General features: G+C 36.9%; 1 protein-coding gene across 1 annotated transcript; it reads right to left on the bottom strand.

The window, feature by feature from the left end:
• Positions 1-6660: 6660 nt before the first annotated feature.
• LOC141836062 (AT-hook motif nuclear-localized protein 11-like) lies at positions 6661-10404 on the bottom strand. The gene is made up of 5 exons (XM_074723468.1): positions 9742-10404; positions 9307-9374; positions 8671-8802; positions 7252-7413; positions 6661-7055 (listed from the first exon to the last, which is right to left on the bottom strand). Exons 1-5 carry the CDS (start codon positions 10202-10204, stop codon positions 6825-6827), a joined length of 1056 nt encoding a protein of 351 aa, XP_074579569.1. The 5' UTR covers positions 10205-10404; the 3' UTR covers positions 6661-6824.
• Between the last annotated feature and the right edge of the window lie 9558 nt (positions 10405-19962).

Here is a 19962-nt window from a genome sequence, read left to right as displayed (position 1 = left end):
CAAGATACAAATTCGACATTTATAAGACTGAAATATGAGTATTGGTCGATTGATAGTGTATTGATCAATCGATGAACTCTAAATCTCAAAATTAGAATTTGAAATGTTTTAGGGTTTACTACAGTAACTTTAGGGTTTGCTACCTTCAGGGTTTGCTGCAGTAATGATTAGTGCAGTCGATTGGTGAATACGGACAATCGACTATTAGGTTACTATAGCAAATAAAATTGTTGTAAATCGATCATTTGATTCAACTATTTGTGATTAGTCAACTATTAGGGTTTAGCAATCAACTGTTGATGGTCAAATAGAGTAGTAAAGAACCATTCTGCAGGTTTAAAAAGTTAGATTCGACAAAAACGTAAATTGGTGGGAGTTGGCAGTCGACTATTAGATAGAAATTAGCCTGAACAAAAACCCTATAAAAGAGGGTTTGGAAGTGTTTTGAAGGAGCTAGTTCTTGAGGGTTTGGAGACTAAGTGTTGCTGCATTTCATGCCATCAAGAGGCATTTCAAAGCAACAAGAAAGCCTTCAAAGCAAAGATTTGTCTAAAATTGTTTTATTTATTTGTATTTGTGTATTTCCTTTGTATTTGTGTTGTTTTGTAAGAAACAAATTGTAAGAGCTTCTCCGCCTCCAGAAGGTGTCCAAGAAGGAGAAGGAACTAGTAGTGACAATTTGCTAAGACTAGGCCTTGAATGTAGTAACCTTAGGAGATTGTGAATCAAGTAAATCAATTTGTCTTGTGCTTGTGTTTTCTTTTGTTGTGCATTGTGTTTCCTCTATGTATTAACCTTTTATAGATGAGCATGAAATCGAGAAGAAGCAATTGAAGCTATTCACCTCCCCTTTAGCTTGCACAAGTCCTAACACTAAACAATTCTAAATTCAAAAAATGACACTCCATTATGATGTTTGGATCCTTTGTAGGTATAAAATTCATTTCGAATTTAGATAAGTATAGGAACATATAGCAAGTTGTTCAAAAACTACTACATAGACCTAAAATGGTTAGATGTCACATACATTATAGAGTTACAAAGAGTTTTATGGTTAAATGTCACATAATTTTTCTCCATACAGATATATTAAAGTTATGGAGTTACAATTTTCCTCTTGCATATATATCAAAGTTACAAAGTTATAATCCCCCAACACAAGTATATAGCGGTAAAGACACATGGGGGCGATCTAGAATATCATGGGTCAAATCTTAGCTAGCGTAAGATTATGTTCATTGGTGGGAAAAGCATGGAACACATATGGTGTAACGCCCGAAAAATCTCAAAAATAATTTTAGAAATATTCTATGATTTTTCTAGAATTTTAGAATATTTTTCTGAAATTTTTAGATTAGCGGAAGTAGCAAAAACAAATAGGAGCGTAAAATGTCTGAGGCGGGATTTGAATCCGCGACCTTTAAGAATTTGCAATTCTTAGGGGGCGCTTGGTATAAATTTGGTAATGGGAATGGTAATGGATTTCATTGAGGGGTTAATGGCAATGGGAATGATTACCGAATTTTTGATGCTTGGTATAGATAGTGGAATGGGTATTATTCCCATTAATGTTGTTTGGTTGGGCTTAAATCATGGAATGGGAATTAGTTAAAATTCCCATTTTACTCTTATATGTAAAAGACAAAAGTAATCATATAGAATCATAGCTCTGGCCAAAAAATGTCTCAATCAACCATATTCTTGGCATGATGTGGTGAATGAATGACCTATCTGAAAAGAACATTATCTTTAGTGAGCTTCTTTGATCAGGGCCGATGAAAAGTCATGCTCTGGCCACTATAACCATTGACACCAATTGTTTTATCTAACTCACAAAATAAATGATACATTCTTTCACACATTGCTATTCAACTTTTTGCAACATCCATAAAACATTTCCCATCTTTCCAATTTAATTGGACTAGGGAATGATTTTTGCAGAGATCCTCATCACGGAAAGAATTAATTCCATCATGTAAATGTGTGTCCTGAACAGACAATGAACGAGAATAATCCTTATACAAGTTACTTATTAAAAATAACAAAGAAAGAAGATATACCCTTCGCTAATAAAGTACTCAAACAGAAAAGAGGGTGAAAAAACTGAATAACTTGTTCACTTGTCGTTAAGCTACTATTCCAAACTCAGAGAACAAGGAAGATACAAACACCTTCCAACCTCATCGAGATAAAAGGATAGACAATCACGCAAAGTTAAGGCCACATAATTCCTTCATCCTAAATTCCAGAAAGAATCAGAAATCAATCAATAACCTAGCGCACTCACATGGCACAGCCAACGCGATCTTCGAATCCTCCTCTTCTCATCACGGTGGTGCGCCGAGCAGCGCGGCAAGGTCGTACTAGCTAGAGAACCAGTAAGAACCCTCGGTGCCTTCCACGCACAAGACAGAACACTGCACTCATACCTCCCACTTCCTTCCCCTTTAGAAACTTTGCAGCGGTTTGCACACTCCACCATAACTGCAAGATCAAAGAATCCGAGATTTGATCCAATTCATGATTATGCAAAAAACCCTCCAAACGTAGAAAGATCTACTAAACATCGAAGAAACCTACCAGAATTCGACGGCTGCGAAGCCATCTTGCCAGTGGATTTGAAAATGGAGAAATCTCATCGACTTCAAGCGATTAAGACTTGTGGCGTAGCAGATGAGCCGCCAAGAGGATGAATCACAGAGAGCGACCAATCGCTTTAAATTTCCGGTTCTTCGGTGGAGAGACGGAGGAGGAAGGTGAGACTGGAGAAGGAGGGGAGGAACGGGATATGACGAGGACGGGAGGCCACACGAACCCCACAGAGAGCGATCGCGTGCGAGGCAACAGGGAGGGCGATCGCGGCGCAACACGAACGCGGTGGAGAAGAAGAATCGAGGCAGGGAGGCGATCGCGAGGAAGGGGGAAGAATCGCGCCGGATGGGGAAGAAGAGCGACCCGCGGGTACTGTCGACCACGAGAAAAAAAAGCGCCGCGCGTGGGAATGAGTTTTGGCGATAACCGGGGGAGGGGTAGGGTATGAAAGTAGGGATATCATATCCTTATTTGGATATCCATTCCTGTCTACTAAGCATTAAAAATGGGAATGAAATAAATTTCATTCTCATTCCCCTCTCCTAAACCCGCGTACCAAGCGGCTCCTTAAAATATTTCCAATGACCAAAAAAGCCAACAAGTCTATTTCAAAAAAGTAGGAATCGAAATTTAATTATAGGCGAGTTAGGTTTAGAAATCACTTAAAATAAATAGGAAGGAAAAATATCCGAGGCGGGATTTCTCGAAAATTCTCGAAAATAAGTTTATAAATATTCTTTGATTTTTCTAGAATTTTAAAATATTTTTCTGGAATTTTTGGATTAGCGGAAGTAACAAAAATAAAGTATCCGAGGCGGGATTTGACCCCGCGACCTATAGGAATTTGCAACTTTAAAGATATTCCCAATAACCAAGTGCCCAACAAGTCTGTTTCAATAAAAGAAGAACCAAATTTTATTTATCGGCGAGTTAGGTCTAAGAATCACTTAATATAAATAGGAGGAGAGAGGGTTTTGATTATCTTCGAAAACCCTTCCCTCACCTCTCACCCAGAACGCCGTCGCCCTCTTTTCTCCTCCCTCTCGGCGCCCCAAACCCGAAGAACGAGGATTCCGTCCCCTAGGATCACAGGAAGGTTTCCGGAGAACTTCTTCTACAAAGACGCTCCTCTCCGCGAGAAGAACGCGTCGACGTAGGGAGATCACCGAGAAGATCTTCTTCTCTAACGGAAGAATTGTAAGGAAATTAGCCCAGGAGGTAAGTACCTCTCATCTGCAGTATAAGTAGCTCCGTTCGTATGCATAAATCCATAGTTTTAGTTATTCAAAAATTTATATATGTATGTGGAGATTAGTTTCTCTTATAGAATGTTTATGAAAATAATTTACCTTGCCTCAGTAATTATGGACTCGAGTTCGTCCATGGGTGGGCTCCGAAATCGCCCCTAGGCCCGAGATCGCCTAATATATGCAAGGTTAAAGAAAAGAAGTATTAAAGAAAGTATTTTACTTTTTTTGGCATGTGCTTGGACCCAAGTTCGTCCATGGGTGGGCTCCGAGATCGCCCCTAGGCCCGAGATCGCCTAGTAGTACCCTAATGGGTTCGGGATTAGCTACCTTGGATCTATTTAGGGATGCACGCATAAGTAGCACAATGCCGGGCCCACAGCAGGATGATTACTATTTTCACTTATTATATGTATAAGTTTTCAAAAGCTCATTACTAACTTGAAGTGAAATTAGTTTTTAAGATTCAGCTTAGTTCAGTTTATGATTTTAGTTCATGTGCTTGTTATGATGAGTATGCCATGATATTTGTCTAGCTTATATGTTTCAGTAGGAATAAATGACAAGCATGAAGATGTTTCCTTTCATATTTTCAAAAGCATGATTTTAAATTATGTATCGTTTTGTGAGTAGGATGGTACTTACTAAGCTTTATGCTTATAGTTTCATTTTCCTTGTACTGCAGATAAGGGCAAAGGAAAATTCAAGTAGCGGAGGCAGCAGAGACGATGCGAAGTGTGTGATGTGGTGGAACTTAGAATAAAGAGCCTTGGGAACTTGCATCATTAAGAATGCTAAAGATTAGTCTTTATGAGATGTTTATTTTCCACACTTTCGAATGTTAACAACTATGGTAGTTCTATGCATTAATTAATAGTTTGTAAAATGCAATAGCATGCTAATTAGTAATGAAAGGAAAGATTGGAAGTTACGGAACCATTTTAATGCCAACATGTTATTTAGGATAAATTCAGATGCTAGCATTGCTTAGTTTTAATGTCAAGTTGATACCCTGGCTAGGTTTCTAAATCCATGTTTAGAAATTGCTAAAGTATGTTTAATTGCCATGCAGATATCTTTTTAATAGTCTAGAATCATTTAATACATGTGGTAGAACTTAACTATAGGTTTATTGGGATCATTGTTACTAAGATGGTTAGATTTTATATTACCCAATTTGGGAGCATATGTTTACTCAACTATCACATAGCAAGAAATTTTAAATTAATATTAGATTTTAGCAAGTAAGTAATGGATCGCCTTGGGGTAAGAAGGGCGATCGTTACATATGGGTCAGGCCATGGTTGAGTACTTGAATTGGAAAAAGCATGGGTCGGGCCATAGTGGTTGAGTTCTTGAATTGGAAAAAGCATGGATCAGGCTATAGTCAAGTACTTGAATTAGAAAAACATGGATCCTTGTGGGCCATAGTTGAATACGTGATGGAGCATGGCTAGCTTTATCAAGGGGCAAATTGTAAAGGTCTGGTTGTTGGTGTCCAATAACGCGAGCGTTACTCACATTTACCTTGAGAACCGGTATAAAAGTAATAGTTTTCTCCTTACACATATTTCGTGCACATATATTAGTTTGCCGTGTAAATATATCAAAGTTATAAATTTTCTCTTTGCATCATTATTATTCTACAACAATAAAATAAAATAGTTTTGTTGGATCAGTCATCTATAAAATTAATTCACTTGAAAAATTGAATACTTAAATTATTAAAAAATAATAAAATATCATTTTTCACTTGATCTTCAACGTAGGAAAAAATTTCGCTTGGGCAAGCTAATTAAAAAAAATGATAATCCCAGTAGCCACATCTGGGGTGGTCGGTCCGGTCCCACGTTTCTCACCGACCACTAGGGTAAATCGGATACGGCGGCCAATCCAGATGCCCAGCATCCTTTGATTGCGTTCCTCATTTGGAGGAAAAATCTACAAATACGCCGTAGCTGGGGATCGAACCGCGCTTGAGCAAGCTAATTAACCTCTAGCGAATGGTAGTCTGAGTATTAGTATAGCATCCAACCTCATAAGACTTTCTAAGACAGCTTAAAAGGTGAAGCATCAGACTTCATAATCTCATCTCCAAAACACAAAATCATTTCACTGTAATTTATTTGTATAACTACATGATGCAATTCTTCTAGACCCCTCATAGGAACCTGTTATTTGTGAAGAATTAACTTAAAGTCATTTAGCACTACAGAGATAAGAAATATGTTATTAAAATTTCATAATATGTCGAGCAATAACAAAGGGATTATATATTTAAAACTTTCACAATTTGGATCCATGTAGCAATTTTGGACAAAGCTACTACATAGATCTAAACTATAAAATTCATGAAAAAAGCACTAATGTGTATTTTTGGACCTAATGGAGTTGTTATATGAATTCTTGTTTTTTTTTCTTTCACTTTTGATCAATTTAGGTCCTTGTAGCAACTTTGGACAAAACTACTAAATGAACCTAAGCTACTCTAAATTTATAAAGAAACACTCTTATGTATTCCCTAGATCCTTTAGAGTCATTAATTATATATCTTCCTCTTTTAATTTAGAACTTTTTAATACACCATGTTGCCTTGCAACCAAACTTAGGGGAAAAATATTTTTCTAAGTGTGCTCCACATAGGAAAACATTTTTCATCAACACATCTCAAAGGCAAAAAACTAATTTAATTTTCCAAAAAGATATTCATAAAAAAATGTTTTTTACAATTTTTTTCTGGTAAACAAGCAGAGTTTTAAACTTAATTGCAATGTCTTTCCTTCAACAGGGTCACACCACTTAACAGATGAACACCACAATGCATTAAACAACAATGCATACTACCTAACGACTTAACTGAAAACAAACTTCCCTAAAGTCACTGCAATCCCTGGAACAAGGCATATTAGGATAAGTTGTGACTAATCCTAAGTCACTGCTTGGTGACCAATATGAACAACAATTCGGCACAACAATTATGATAATCTACCCTCGCATCAAGTCGATATCGATGTGAGCATTCCTCATGTCCAGCTGCCTCGACCCAGGCCACCCCCCCATGATGGAAGAAGTAAGGTTTGCATTGGGAGGAGCTGCAAATGGTGTAGTTTGCTCATCCCCAACCTGAAGCTCAACTTCAGGGTGGTTTGTTTCAATGTTAGCTTTTGCTTTGTTCTTTGCCTTGGAGCCTGTGTAAATGAAACTTCCAACAATGACCTGTGAAAGGAAGAAATATACATCATGGTTCGAGCATAAATATGCATGTGGATACAAAGACTAAGCCGAACATTACGACTTTTTCATGTACAATCTGATTTCTTGATACACAAGAAGCAAATCTAACCATATTATCACATGACGTTGATACGCCGCCTATGTTCATGAAGTATAATTTAAGAACTCGAGTAACAACCTGTACAGGGGTGGCAGCTTTAAGCACTCCTGCTACGCCACCGCCAATTACCCGACCATCGGGACTAGAAAGAGAGATGCTCAGTCCTCCAGTTCTGCCCCGTGATTCACCATTGTCAGTCATCATGTATGAACCAGATAAACCAAGAATTTCAAATCGGCCCTGTCCAAACAGAAGAAAATTTTCAAAGATTACTTATTGGGTTGTAAGTGGAAACTCATGAATATGCAGAATGACTGAATACAATAGTTTTAAAAATATAACAACGAATTCATGAGATCTCTCAAGATTGCCAATCAAGCATGGTTGTGAACTTGAGGCGGAAATTAGGACAGGGTGAGATCTGAATACTAAATCCTTAGGTTCGCTCTTACTTGGTAAGCTTTTATATTATTGTTTAGGTCTAGACCATGAGGTGTATTCCCTATTCTAGGTGGGAGAAACAAGGATAAGCCTCTAGCAAGTGTCAATGTCGTTATACAAACTCAAACCTCTTGACCTTTGGTAAGAAGCTCTCTGGATCTAGCTCGCTTGTCACTAGACCAAGAAACTATTGGTAGATGATAAGACAATCTGTGACAAAAAATCATTATGAAACTTGCTAATGGTTGGTAGTTCATAGATTTCTTAATCTTTGTTTAGTACTCCACTTCAACACATGAAAACTAATAAATTCAAAGAAAAATAATAACCAAGGGAAACTGCTAAAGCGCGCAGTTTGGAGCAACTCATATGTAATCTGCATGCATACAGATCTGTAGCAACTTCAAAACCTCCTATGGACAAATATTTGACCTGCTAATATTTCCAGTAAAACAAACTCTAATAAAAGGACGGGTTTGTAGAAAATAGTGGTAATACTTTAATAGGCATTAGTTAGTAACAGAATTTTGCCCCTAGAGAATCATAGAATTTCCATTTCTTCAAAACTAGCTGATTAACTAATTAATCTGATTGATGAATAACCACTGATCAACTGAAGCAGCTTAGGAAGGATATAACAATTCACAAGTAGCTATTTGCATGAAAATTCTAGTTATACGCCGCTGTTGTCCCTGTTGCCTCTAAATTCACATGGAGAAATAAAAATGTTCTGTTAATGGCAAAATCATTCCTTCAGAATGAAGTGATTGAACTGTTGCAAGATGAAGTCGTCCAGCACTCGACGTTTAATACCATATGAAGGTGTTAGTAAGATAAGTCATGTTGCCCAGGGTGGTCTGGGAATTAAAGTATCAAATCACACCTTCAAAACTCTAGTGAGAATTTTCACCTACATTTTTCCTTAAAAAAAAACCAAAATCCAATTACCACAGAATTTGATCATTTTCACTTGGACTTATTGATTAGCAATTTTCTTGGAATCAATTTAGTAGAATATGACAACGAAAATCCTGAAACAAAAATAGGGTTCTGAACCTCATAAGTGGCCATGCCCCCAGAAGTTGCAGATTGCCGAAGGGTCACAGAAGACACAACACCATTTGCTGAGAGGATACAAACAGCTCTTGGTCCCTGCTGTGAAAATGACATAATCTTTGTGGCGATATCCTGCATAGTGTATCGTGTATTAGATATTATTTGTCTGTAGCAATCTTGGTGCAATATTTTTTGTCAAGTTGGTCAAAGAAGGAAAAAGAAGCACAAGGAGAATCCACTACACGTGCAAATATATGCCACAAGACTTGCCCGTGCCGAGATGTTTTCACAGTGCTTAATTTTTGAAACAAATTGGTTAGGATAGAGATGCCACACTAATGATATGTCAAGTTGAAAGGCAAAAATTTCCCCCTAGAGTAAGCAGTGAGACGCCTGTCTTAACAGTAATAAGTCTAACACAGAAGACGAAGTACTTGATACGAATTGAATGAACTCAAGAAATAAGAATAAGTTGCATATTAATTTTAGAAACAAAAACTGAGATAACTTTACATTGTTAGCATAAGCCTAACTAGTCAGAGTAAGTGTAACCTTTGATAAAATGCTTGAAGATGTGCAAAAGGGAAGAGATCTAAAGGTCATTCTGCAAAATAAACAAGATGGAAAATTGCATACCTCTCCAACTGCAATCGTTATGACATGTGGAGTAAAGCCCATTCCAGCTGAACCAGCAACCCATTCACCTGTTGTAATCCAATTTCAGAATTCAGTTGCCCAATTTGTGGACAATAAAAAGAAGTCCAGCCAAATGAACTCAACAAAGAATAGACCGAACTCGTAAGTGGTGACAAACAGAGGTAAAAACTGTGACATTCAACCTTTTTAGACCATTAAGATATTATTGCTGGACAGTTCTTGTACCAATTAAATAAACGCAGGCATGTTCTCAATCTTTTGAACTGCATTTTATATACTATACTACAAAAAAACAAATTTAGTGGTTGGTACAAGTGAACAATTTAAAATTTTCATAACTTTAACAGTCATAATTCATTGTTGTTGAAGCTTCAAACTTCAGAGAGGAAGGCCAAGTTTAGATCTTTAACCCACCAAGCGATGCTAACAATTGCTTCCTTCCAGTGCCCGGGGGCCGTCCTCTCCCTCGCTTCTGCGTAGGAGCGCCAGACTCTGAAGCCGAGCTAGATCCGATCACGGAGCCATAGGGCGCGGAGGAGGAAATAGGCGACAGTGCTAAAGCTACACTCCCGTCCGGCCCATATTTTCGAGGTCGTCCTCTCCTTCTCTTCACCGGCTCTGCCTGGCTCACACCTTCGCCAAGTCCAACGCCACCGTGGGACGACACCGCAGGCGGAGACTCCACCTGAAACGCCGCTGCACCAATGCTGGAGGGAGGGGCGGTGAGACTAGCGACGAGGTTAGATATGGAACGGCCGCCGGGCTGTGCCGTCATGTGCAATCCAGACTGGGAGCTAGTGACGGAGCCAGGGATTCCTCTGTGAGCTATGTAGTATGAGGCCGCGCCAGACATCGCCATGGCATCTCTGCCATCCATATATGAACCAGAAAAAGAAGAAATGTAACAAAAACAACTCCGAAGTCGAAATCTCCTGGTTTTAATGGACCGACTCTAGCTCGACAAACTGGGAGGGATGAATAAAAGCAGGGCTCATTTCGTCCTCGTCCGGATCCCAAAAGGTCAATAAAAATCTCACCTTTCTCAAAGCCTGCCCCTCTTTAATACTGGAAGAGCGAGGGAATGGCAAGAAGGGGGCGAGGAGAGAAAGACAACTTATAGCTTCCAAAGTTTGCTTCTCTGGGGCGAGTGGCGAGCACCGGCCTAAGTTTCCTCTCCGCAATGGGTTTCTGAGAGGCGTCAGAGGAGGAAATTGCGTAATTAAGATCCCTACCTTTCCCTTCTTCGTCTCCCTCACTCTCTCCCTCCAACTGTTCTCTGTGGGCAATCGTCCAAGGGTGACAGAATTGAAGTTGTGAGGCGCAGTAGCAAACGACGGCAGAGGTCAGCTAAGCCATAAAGGAGGCCGAGAAAAGCACAGAGCCAATTAACTCCGATAAACAACGAGGAAGAAAAGCCAATGTTTTTTTTCTTAAAAAAAAAAAAATCTTGCTGGTTCTTCTTCTTCTTCTTCTACGAAGGCGCGATCCGGAACGAACGGAAGAGGGAAACGGCGGTGCGGCCGCCACTCCACGCTGCGAGACCGGATCCGACCCAAGGCCGCGGGGACTGTTGGCGCACGAAGCGAGAGGGGCGTGGTGTGGAGTTACCGCCGAGAAAGAAAGAGGCGCTGTGGCAGCAGTGCGATGGGCTGGCAAGTGTGGTCGGCTCAGCTTTTGCAGGGCAAACGCTGAGGCGGAAGCGGCGTGGTTTGGAATTCGTGCCGTGTGACCAGCCAGCCAGCCAGCCAGCCCTGCCTGCCTGCCTGCCTGCCTGCCTCCTCCGCGGTCACGGACGACGACGAAGTCCAAATCGTTTACCCGCTTTTTGTATGCAGCCCCACCACCATCTGTCGTACTTGATATGGCATCAGATTTCACACTTTGAAAAACTGAAAAGGGTTCATTTATTTTTATCATCAAAACAACTTCCTAATTTATATTAATAATTAGATGTTCCGATTAATCTTGAAAATAGAGTATTTTAATTTATAACTTTAAAAAACCTCTTATTTCATATTATGATATCATATTCAAAATTATTAAATGAAGATAATCAAAATTAATTAAATTTTAAATAAAATTGATTTAAATAAGTAATTTAATTGAAATAATTACTAATTTAATTAAAATTATTATAATATAAAATAATTGAGTAAAATTACTATTTAATTTTGATAAATTTACTATAATAATATATATTTTTTCAGAATATAAAACATATATAATAAAAAATAAAGGATATCCTTTAATTTTTATCTAGAAATATATATAACGATAATTTATTTTTTGAATTAATTAATTATTTTTTCAAATAGCCTTTTCTTTTAATTAAAAATAAGAAATTTTTTATTGAATTTTTTTTTCTGATATAAAAAATAATTGCATTTAAATTTTTTTAAATAACTCAAATATCAAGTTCCTAACTAATTTTAAGATGATCGATTTAGTTTCATAAAATTTTTTCATCATCACTTGACTCCACGTCCCATCGTCAATGTACTAAATTTTTTATTTCATCAAAAGAAAATATTTTCTACAATATATTGTAGTTGAAATTCAACCGTGAATACTTAGATAAATTATTGAGTATCTTGCGGCTAATGTCCAAGGGCAAAATTATTGTATTTCAAGTGTTTTATCACAATGTCTCAAATTAATATAATCTTCAGTGACAATCTAATATGTTTTTTTAATTAATTTCCTATTCACCTAAATTTTACGCGTATACCTAGAAAGCTAATACATTTAGCATTATATGAAATAAATTTAGTAAATTGCAAGTAATATTTATATTATATTATTCTGTTCATATCGTACGTACTATCTAGAAACTTAAGTCCATCTCCTTGTAATATTTATAATGACGCATAAAACAAAATTGCTTATACATTTCCGATCAATGGACGGTGACATTCTAAAACAAGGTGCAATTTTGTCCAAATAGTCGACTTCAATAAGATTTAAATTTGAGTAATATTATATTAGACAAGAATCAAATATCATTTGATAAATCATCAGATAGGTACTCCTTTTTTAATTAACGTCATTTCAAATGAGTACTTCATTTAAAGTAAACTATTTAAAATATCCTTGGACCGGATTTTAAGATTTAGATTGTAGCGTGTAACTACGATAACATATAGTTGCTGGTTGCTAGTTGCTAAAATATGTAACAACTGATTGCTAGCATCTATAATAGTATTATTATCTTATATTAATTTTGTTTATTTCAGAGTGATAACCTATTAAAATAATATTTTATTAAGCAAAACAAACTAAAGGGACTCCATGACACCCACTACATTATAAATGAATATTATTTGATCACAATCGACTGTGTAGAAGCTAGCAGGTAGCTATTACAACATGTAACACTGATTGCTAACTAGTTTTTTCAATAGTGTCATTATCTTATGTTGATTTTGTTTATTGAAGAGTAATCACCTAATTAAAATAACATTTCAATGAGTAAAATAAACTAAAGGGACTTAATGACACTCATTATTGCATTTGAAGTGAATATTATCTGGTCATGATCAACTGTGTAGAAGCTAACAGGTAGCTGCTATAACGTATAACAACTAGTTACTGGCTTATGTAACAGTGTCATTATCTTATATTGATTATGTTTATTGGAGAGTGATAATTTAGTTAAAATAATATTTCAATGAGCAAAACAAATTAAGAGGACTCCATGATAGTCACTATATTTTAAATAAATATTATCTAATTGCGGTCAGTTATGAAGCTAGCAGATAGCTGCTATAATGTATAGTAGTTGGTTGCTAGATTTTTCAATAACATCATAATTATCTTATATTGATTTTGCTTATTGGAGAGTGATAACTTAGTTAAAATAACATTTTAATGAGTAAAATAAACTAAGGAGACTCATGACACCCACTATATTTTAAATGAATATTATTTGATTATAATTGATTATGTAGAAGCTACCAAATAGCTACTACAACATATAACAGCTTACAATTAGCTATTACAACCTAAACCTTAAAATTCGATCTAGGGGTATTTTGATTAATTTACTTTAAATGGGGCGCTCATTTGATGTTAATTGGAAAAGAGGTGTCCATCTAACGATTTATCAAATGATGGATGCCCTTTTGATTTTTTCCCCTATTATATTTGCTGATAAAATTTATTGAGTGTAGATACTTGATAAGTTATTGCAAGTATAATACATAAAAAAATTAAATAGGTCAAGGTTAATCAAATATTTAATAAAAAAAATAAGTTCAAGTAATGCTGCTAAAGAAGAAACTCAAATAGGTCAAGAATGATTAAATATTTGACATTTAGAGACGTCTAAATTAAGAGTGATTGAATATTTGATGCTTAGAGAAGTTTAAGTAAGTTAAGAATGATTAGATACTTGACAATTGAAAAGGTCCTAGTAAGCTCTGATACCATTTATATGATCGAGGAGAAGGTGGAGGGGTGAATACCCAATCAAACTTTTCAGACACAATTAGTTGTAGTAGAAAAAACAACAATAATATGTAAAATTATTGCAATTCATTTAGAAATAAAGAATGATCTGCTTAATAAAGAATGATCTACTTACTAAAATTAAAGATAGAAAAATCTTTCTTGCACTTCCCTTTTTCAAGATGAAGACTTAAAGCACCGGAGGAGAGCACAATTACAAGAAAAGAAAGATTGAGAGCTTTTGAGCACTTAGAGAAACAAGAATTTAATTCTCACATATTCCCTGGCTTGCCTTGGCTCATATACAATCAAACTAGAAGTTTTCTATTGGTGCAATTGACCTTCAAGGTTTTGATGATTTACTTTGATTAATATGTTTAAAATTATGGTTGATCAAGTTGAGTGATAAGTTCAGCCAAGTCAAAGTTGACTTAAAACTTGGAAGTGAGTGAGAAGTTCAAGTATGATCAAATACTTGAAAGTTAATGGAAAATCCTAAGGAAATAAACTTTAGGTGATGAAAAGTCCTAGTTGAGAACTAAACAATGTAAGTCCTAATTGAAAACTAGGCGATGTAAGTCCTAGTGAGATTGGGTAAAAGAAAGACCTGGTTGAGAACTAGGTAGTGGAAGTCCTAACATAGCTAGGCAGTAGAAGTCCTGATTGGGAATCAGATGGTAGAAGTCCTAGCAAGACTAGACAATGGAAGTCTTGGTTGGGAATAAGGCAAACCTAGTTGAGAACTAAGTTAAGTCTCAATAAGCCAGTTGGGAGTTGAACACTTGGTAAAGAGAGAAATCTTAGAGTAGTAAACTCCAAACAAGTGAACCTAATATGTTAGGCAAACTAAGTACTAGGTTTTGCTTGTTGTCTTCTTGGTTGCTTTGCAAGACACAGCAGTCGGACGAAGACTCAGGCGGGACCAATTAGGAACTAGTTTGAGTTATTGGACTCATGGTTCGAGCAATCGGAAGATAGTCCAGTCAACCAAAAGTCCGATCGATCAGAAGTTAATGTGATCCAATACACACAAATCATGTCACAGATAAAGTTTTGATTGAGGTCCAGCGATAGGAGGGCATCCAAGTGATCGAAGGGCCAAAAGTTTTCCAAAGAGGATCGAGTTTCCAACCGATTCGACAGAGGTTCAGTTGATCGAAAGAGCCTCCAGTCGATCGGAGGAGTGTTGATTGAGCAGTATAAAAGGGGTGTCAAGGTAGTCTCTTCGAATAACAATCGCTATCATCCATCTTCATTCTTGTGCTTATAAAGTGCTCAAGTTCTACTTGTGTGGTTCAAGAAGTGCTAGGAGTGTCGCATCACTTAGGGCTTCAGATGAGATCTTACGAGTTGGTTTTTACTTGTTATTATTGTACTACTCTTATTTTATTTGTGATTGTATCTTACTAAATTGTAAGAGGTTTCTCCGTCTCTGGAAGATTTTCAAAAATAAGAAAATCACTAGTACTCATGTTTAAGACCTAGGTGAATTAGGGACCTTGGGGGGTGGGGGGTTGTCAAACCATGTTAAACTTATTTTCTCTTTCCTGTCTTATTTTTATTTTATTTTATTCCGATATGTTACTAACATCTCTGATAGGAAAAAATGATAAAAATTTTGATTACGCTATTCACTTCCCCCCAGCATCAAAGGATCCTATACTTTCTTCTTTCTCACTGAAATTAGCGTTTTCAGATAAGCAGTTGATTGGTCAAACATTACTAGTAGATTGTTGATAACAATTTGATGACTGTGTATTATATTTTTAGCATTAATAATAAATTGAACTATTGTTGTTGGACTCATTAGTCGATTGCTAAAGGCTTATCAGTTAATTACTAGGTAAGCAGTTGACTACTCGAGTCGATTGCCTCTAACTCCTAGCAAACAAAAAGATATTTTCCGATTGACATTCTTATAATCGATTAACACAATCTTTCTAGTCACTTCTAGCTTGAGTTGGCACTTGTCTTTGTTCCCCAAGATACTAGAATTTCCTTATTAACTTGACCTTGATGCCGAGAGATTTTCTAGATCCCCATGACTTCCTCCTTGTTAAGAAACTCCTCACTTTTAGGACTTCCTCCTCATGCCAACCTCTGGTCCTCATTAATCCACTATAACTTCCTTTACTTAGTATTTGATCTTTGTCCATCCACCAGGATGTCTTGTACTTGCCTAGCGTCCAATCCTTAACGACTCACTAAGACTTCTGCACTTGCCTAGTATCTAATCCTGGATGACCTACTGGGGCTTCTGTACTTGCCTAGTTTGGTCCTTATCGACCCACTAGGATTTCCATTGCCTAGCATCTAGTTAACCTTAGTCTACTAGAACTTCCTTCGCGCCAAGTGTTCACTTGAACTTTTTTTTGTCAAGAACCTTCTTAGACTTCCTTTGTTGTACCTACAACTTATGTCAAGTTTACCTGCACACACACACAAAATATTCATGTGAGACAAATCGCATTGTGTAACTTAAACATTGTCTAAACATCAAAACCACATGCATGCATGCACTGGCGTAGCCAGGGGGTGGTTGCACTGGGCTTCAACCAGTGCAGTCCAACAATTTTCAATTTAAAAATTTAAAAAATTAAAATATTCTAATTTAGTTTTATTAATTAGTCCAGGGCAGTTGTTGATTTTGACTACGCCATTGCATGCATGCTAGGGCATGATTGTACAAACAAACCATATATATGATGTACAAGAAAGTCCTAGAAGCAAGATTTCTTAGTAGATGAGGAAGGAATTAAAGCAAGATTTCTTGGCAAGTAAGTGAGTTTTGAGAGTCAATAACTTCTATTTTGAATTTTAGATAGACTTTGACTTCATCGAGCACTCAATAATGAAATAAAAGTTTCAAGGTTTAATATTTGTTGATTGATGTGTTGAATCGATTAGGGACTTGACTGAAGATATTTTTCTTACAAATAGAAGCGTTCTATTTTGAGTTGAATAAACTACATATAAATTTAATCAATTGACGCAGGCTTAGTCGATTAGATAGTCAACTAAGATATTCCTTGTGTAAAATGGTTGCTCTTTGTTTGGAAGTTGACTAATGAGAATTTAGTTGATTGAACAAAGTTGAAATTTAAAATAAGAATATTAAGTCGACCGAGGAAGGCAACAAAAGTCAAGTGGCTTAGATGATCAAATGCTTAAGTTGATTAGAAAAAATTTTAAGTTGATTGAAGTATCTATTATCAAATAGGCTTATGTGATCATGAATTCAATCAACTAAAAAAAGATTGAATTTATTGGTATTGGTTATATTTATTAGAATAAATCTCATAGAATAGGTCCATAAAACTCCTATATAAATAGGGACTTGTATCTCTTTTATTGAATAAGATTTCTTTAATTATTTCTATCATGGTATCAGAGCCCAGAAATTAGGTTTTCTATTTTTCTCTCCCCGGCTTCGTTCCTCACGCGAGCGCGGCTTCTTTCCCCTATTCCTGCCCGCGTCGCACTTCTTTCCCACGCGACGCGATCACCGCCGTTCTGCCCATTGCAAGCGCCGCCTGCAACGACGCCCTCTGCTCGTAGTGCCGTGATTGCCGCTTACAAACGGTGCTTCTGCCGCTACCAACTGCCGTGACGCTATCGCCTTCCGCCGCGCGTGAGGAGGCTTCTGGCTGGTTGCGACGTGGCGAGCACGAAGAGAACTTCCGGCAGATCACGGCGTGCCGGTGACTCTGCGCCTCTGCTCTCCAGTGTCTCGCTGCAATCCAGTTGCCTCTTCGGTTCTTGTTTGACACCAAGAAAGAAAACACGAAGAAAAGGGATGAATGGATGCAATTTCATCGTTTCTGCATTTCTGAATTCTGAACTCTTTTTGTTTCTGCAAATTCAGTTTTTGTAATTCAATAGCTTAGCAATTTCGTGAATCCTGTTATTAGGTTAATGCCTTGCCTTGTTTGGATTTTGATTTGCATTAGAGTCGGTTTATCTGAATTCAAGCTTCCTTGAAATCTGATGTCTGAAATTCTGATAATCCGAAACTCACTGTTTGTGCCAAATTTTAACTTGCCTTGCCATTCCATAGGGATTGAATTGCCTGCAATTAAATTGTATCTAGCTTCAGGTTTCTAGTTCACGCACCTAGGTTTTTATTTTGAATTGTTTGTTTTAATTAGAGCTGCACTGTAGCGTGCCAATTCGGTTTCAAGTATCAGTTTCCATAATTGCTAGCCTTAAGCTTTGGTTTTAGCCATTTCTTAGGTGGATTTGGTTTCATAGTTGTTGATTTTCAGTTTCATTTGATTCAAAAACACCAAAACCCCCATTTTTATTAGAAAACCCAAAAATACGACACGATAAGCTCGAATTAAGCAATTTTCTACTAGTCCTTGGAAAAACACGACTCGAGGCCCCTATACTTCATTTATTTGAATTCATCATGGGTTTTCGATAAAATCTACAAATTTCAATTTGAAGCCCTATCGTGACATCCAATCTAGGGTTTTCACTTCTCAAAAGGAAGATGATGACTTATTGGTATATTCTGTAACATCCTTTACACCTGTCTCAGAACTAACTCTAGTCAAACCTCCTATTATTGAAATATACTCTAGGCGTCGACCTACTGATTCATGTCCTGCACCTACTACTTCGTCATCAGATCCAATTCCGAATGATGATCTTCCTATTGCATTACGAAAAGGTAAACGCCAGTGTACTTATCCTATTTCTTCGTTTGTTTCTAATAATGGCTTGTCGTCCTCTTCTTGTTCTTTTATTGCTTCACTTGACTCTATTTCTGTTCCTAAAACTGTCCGTAAGGCCTTATCTCATCACGGTTGGCGAGATGCAATGATAGAGGAAATGAAAGCCTTAGATGATAATGATACTTGGGACTTGGTTGATCTACCTCCAGGAAAACAAGCTATTGGATGCAAATGGATATTTAATGTTAAAGTCAATCCAGATGGATCAGTTGCCAGACTAAAAGTTCGTCTTGTTGCTAAGGGTTATGCTCAAACATATGGTGTAGACTATTCTGATACTTTTTCTCCTGTTGCAAAGTTGACACCTGTTCGGTTGTTTATTTCTCTTGCTGCTACTCATCATTGGCCTTTACATCAACTTGATATCAAGAATGCTTTTCTTCATAGTAATCTTCAAGAGGAGGTGTATATAGAGCAACCTCCTAGTTTCGTTGCTCAGGGGAAGATGGGACGAGTTTGTCATCTTCGAAAGACTTTGTATGGTTTAAAACAAAGTCCTCGTGCTTGATTTGGAAAATTTAGTCAGGTTGTTGAAAAGTTTGGTACGAAGAAAAACAAGTCTGATCATTCCGTGTTCTACAAGCAATCAGGAGCTGGTATTATTCTGTTAGTTGTGTATGTGGATGATATGTGATTACTGGTAATGATACTACGGGAATTTCATCTCTCAAATCTTTCATTCTCACTCAATTTCATACAAAAGATTTAGGGGTGCTAAAGTATTTCTTAGGTGTTGAAATAATGAGGAGTAAAAATGATATATTTTTATCTCAGAGGAAATATGTTCTTGACTTATTAACTGAGACAAGAAAGTTAGGGCAAAACCTTGTAGTACTCCAATAACTCAGAATGTAGATCTTACATCAGAAGGAGAATTATTTGAACATCCAGAGAGATATCGAAGGTTGGTTGGAAAGTTGAATTATCTTACCTTGACTCGTCCAGATATTGCATATTCGGTTAGTGTTGTTAGTCAGTATATGTCATCTCCAACGGTTCTTCATTGGGCAACATTAGAACAAATTTTGTGTTATTTGAAGGGCGCACCCGGACGAAGTATTGTATATAAAAATCATGGGCACACTCATATTGAATGTTTTTCAGATGCAGATTGGGCAAGTTCCAAAATGGATAGGAGATCTACTACAGGTTATTATATCTTTGTTGGAGGAAATTTAGTATCATGGAAGAGTAAAAAGTAAAAGGTTGTGTCACGATCCAGTGCAGAATCAGAATACAGAGCTATGACACAGTCAGTGTGTGAAATAATGTAGATATATCAACTGATGACTGAAGTAAGACTAAAAATTTCAATACCAGCAAAACTATGGTGTGATAATCAAGCTGATATTCACATTGCATCGAATCCCGTGTTCTATGAGCGGACTAAGCACATTGAAATTGATTGCCATTTTGTTCGTGAGAAAATTCAACAAGGCATGATCACTAC

This window comes from Curcuma longa, chromosome 10, assembly GCF_044706935.1.
Source record: "Curcuma longa cultivar G26 ecotype Majalengka, Jawa Barat chromosome 10, ITB_CL_G26_1.1, whole genome shotgun sequence".
NCBI classification, from domain to species: Eukaryota; Viridiplantae; Streptophyta; class Magnoliopsida; order Zingiberales; family Zingiberaceae; genus Curcuma; species Curcuma longa.
Note: the sequence above shows the minus strand (reverse complement) of the source record. Positions and strands in the feature narration are given on the sequence as shown.

Coding starts and splice junctions, on each gene's coding strand:
- LOC141836062 (XM_074723468.1), bottom strand. CDS start 10,204: ATGGATGGCAGAGATGCCATGGCGATGTCTGGCGCGGCCTCATACTAC. Junction 7,414..8,670: donor GGGGCATGGCCACTTATGAG/GTTCAGAACCCT, acceptor CTGTTTGGACAG/GGCCGATTTGAAATTCTTGG. Junction 7,056..7,251: donor AAGCTGCCACCCCTGTACAG/GTTGTTACTCGA, acceptor TTCCTTTCACAG/GTCATTGTTGGAAGTTTCAT.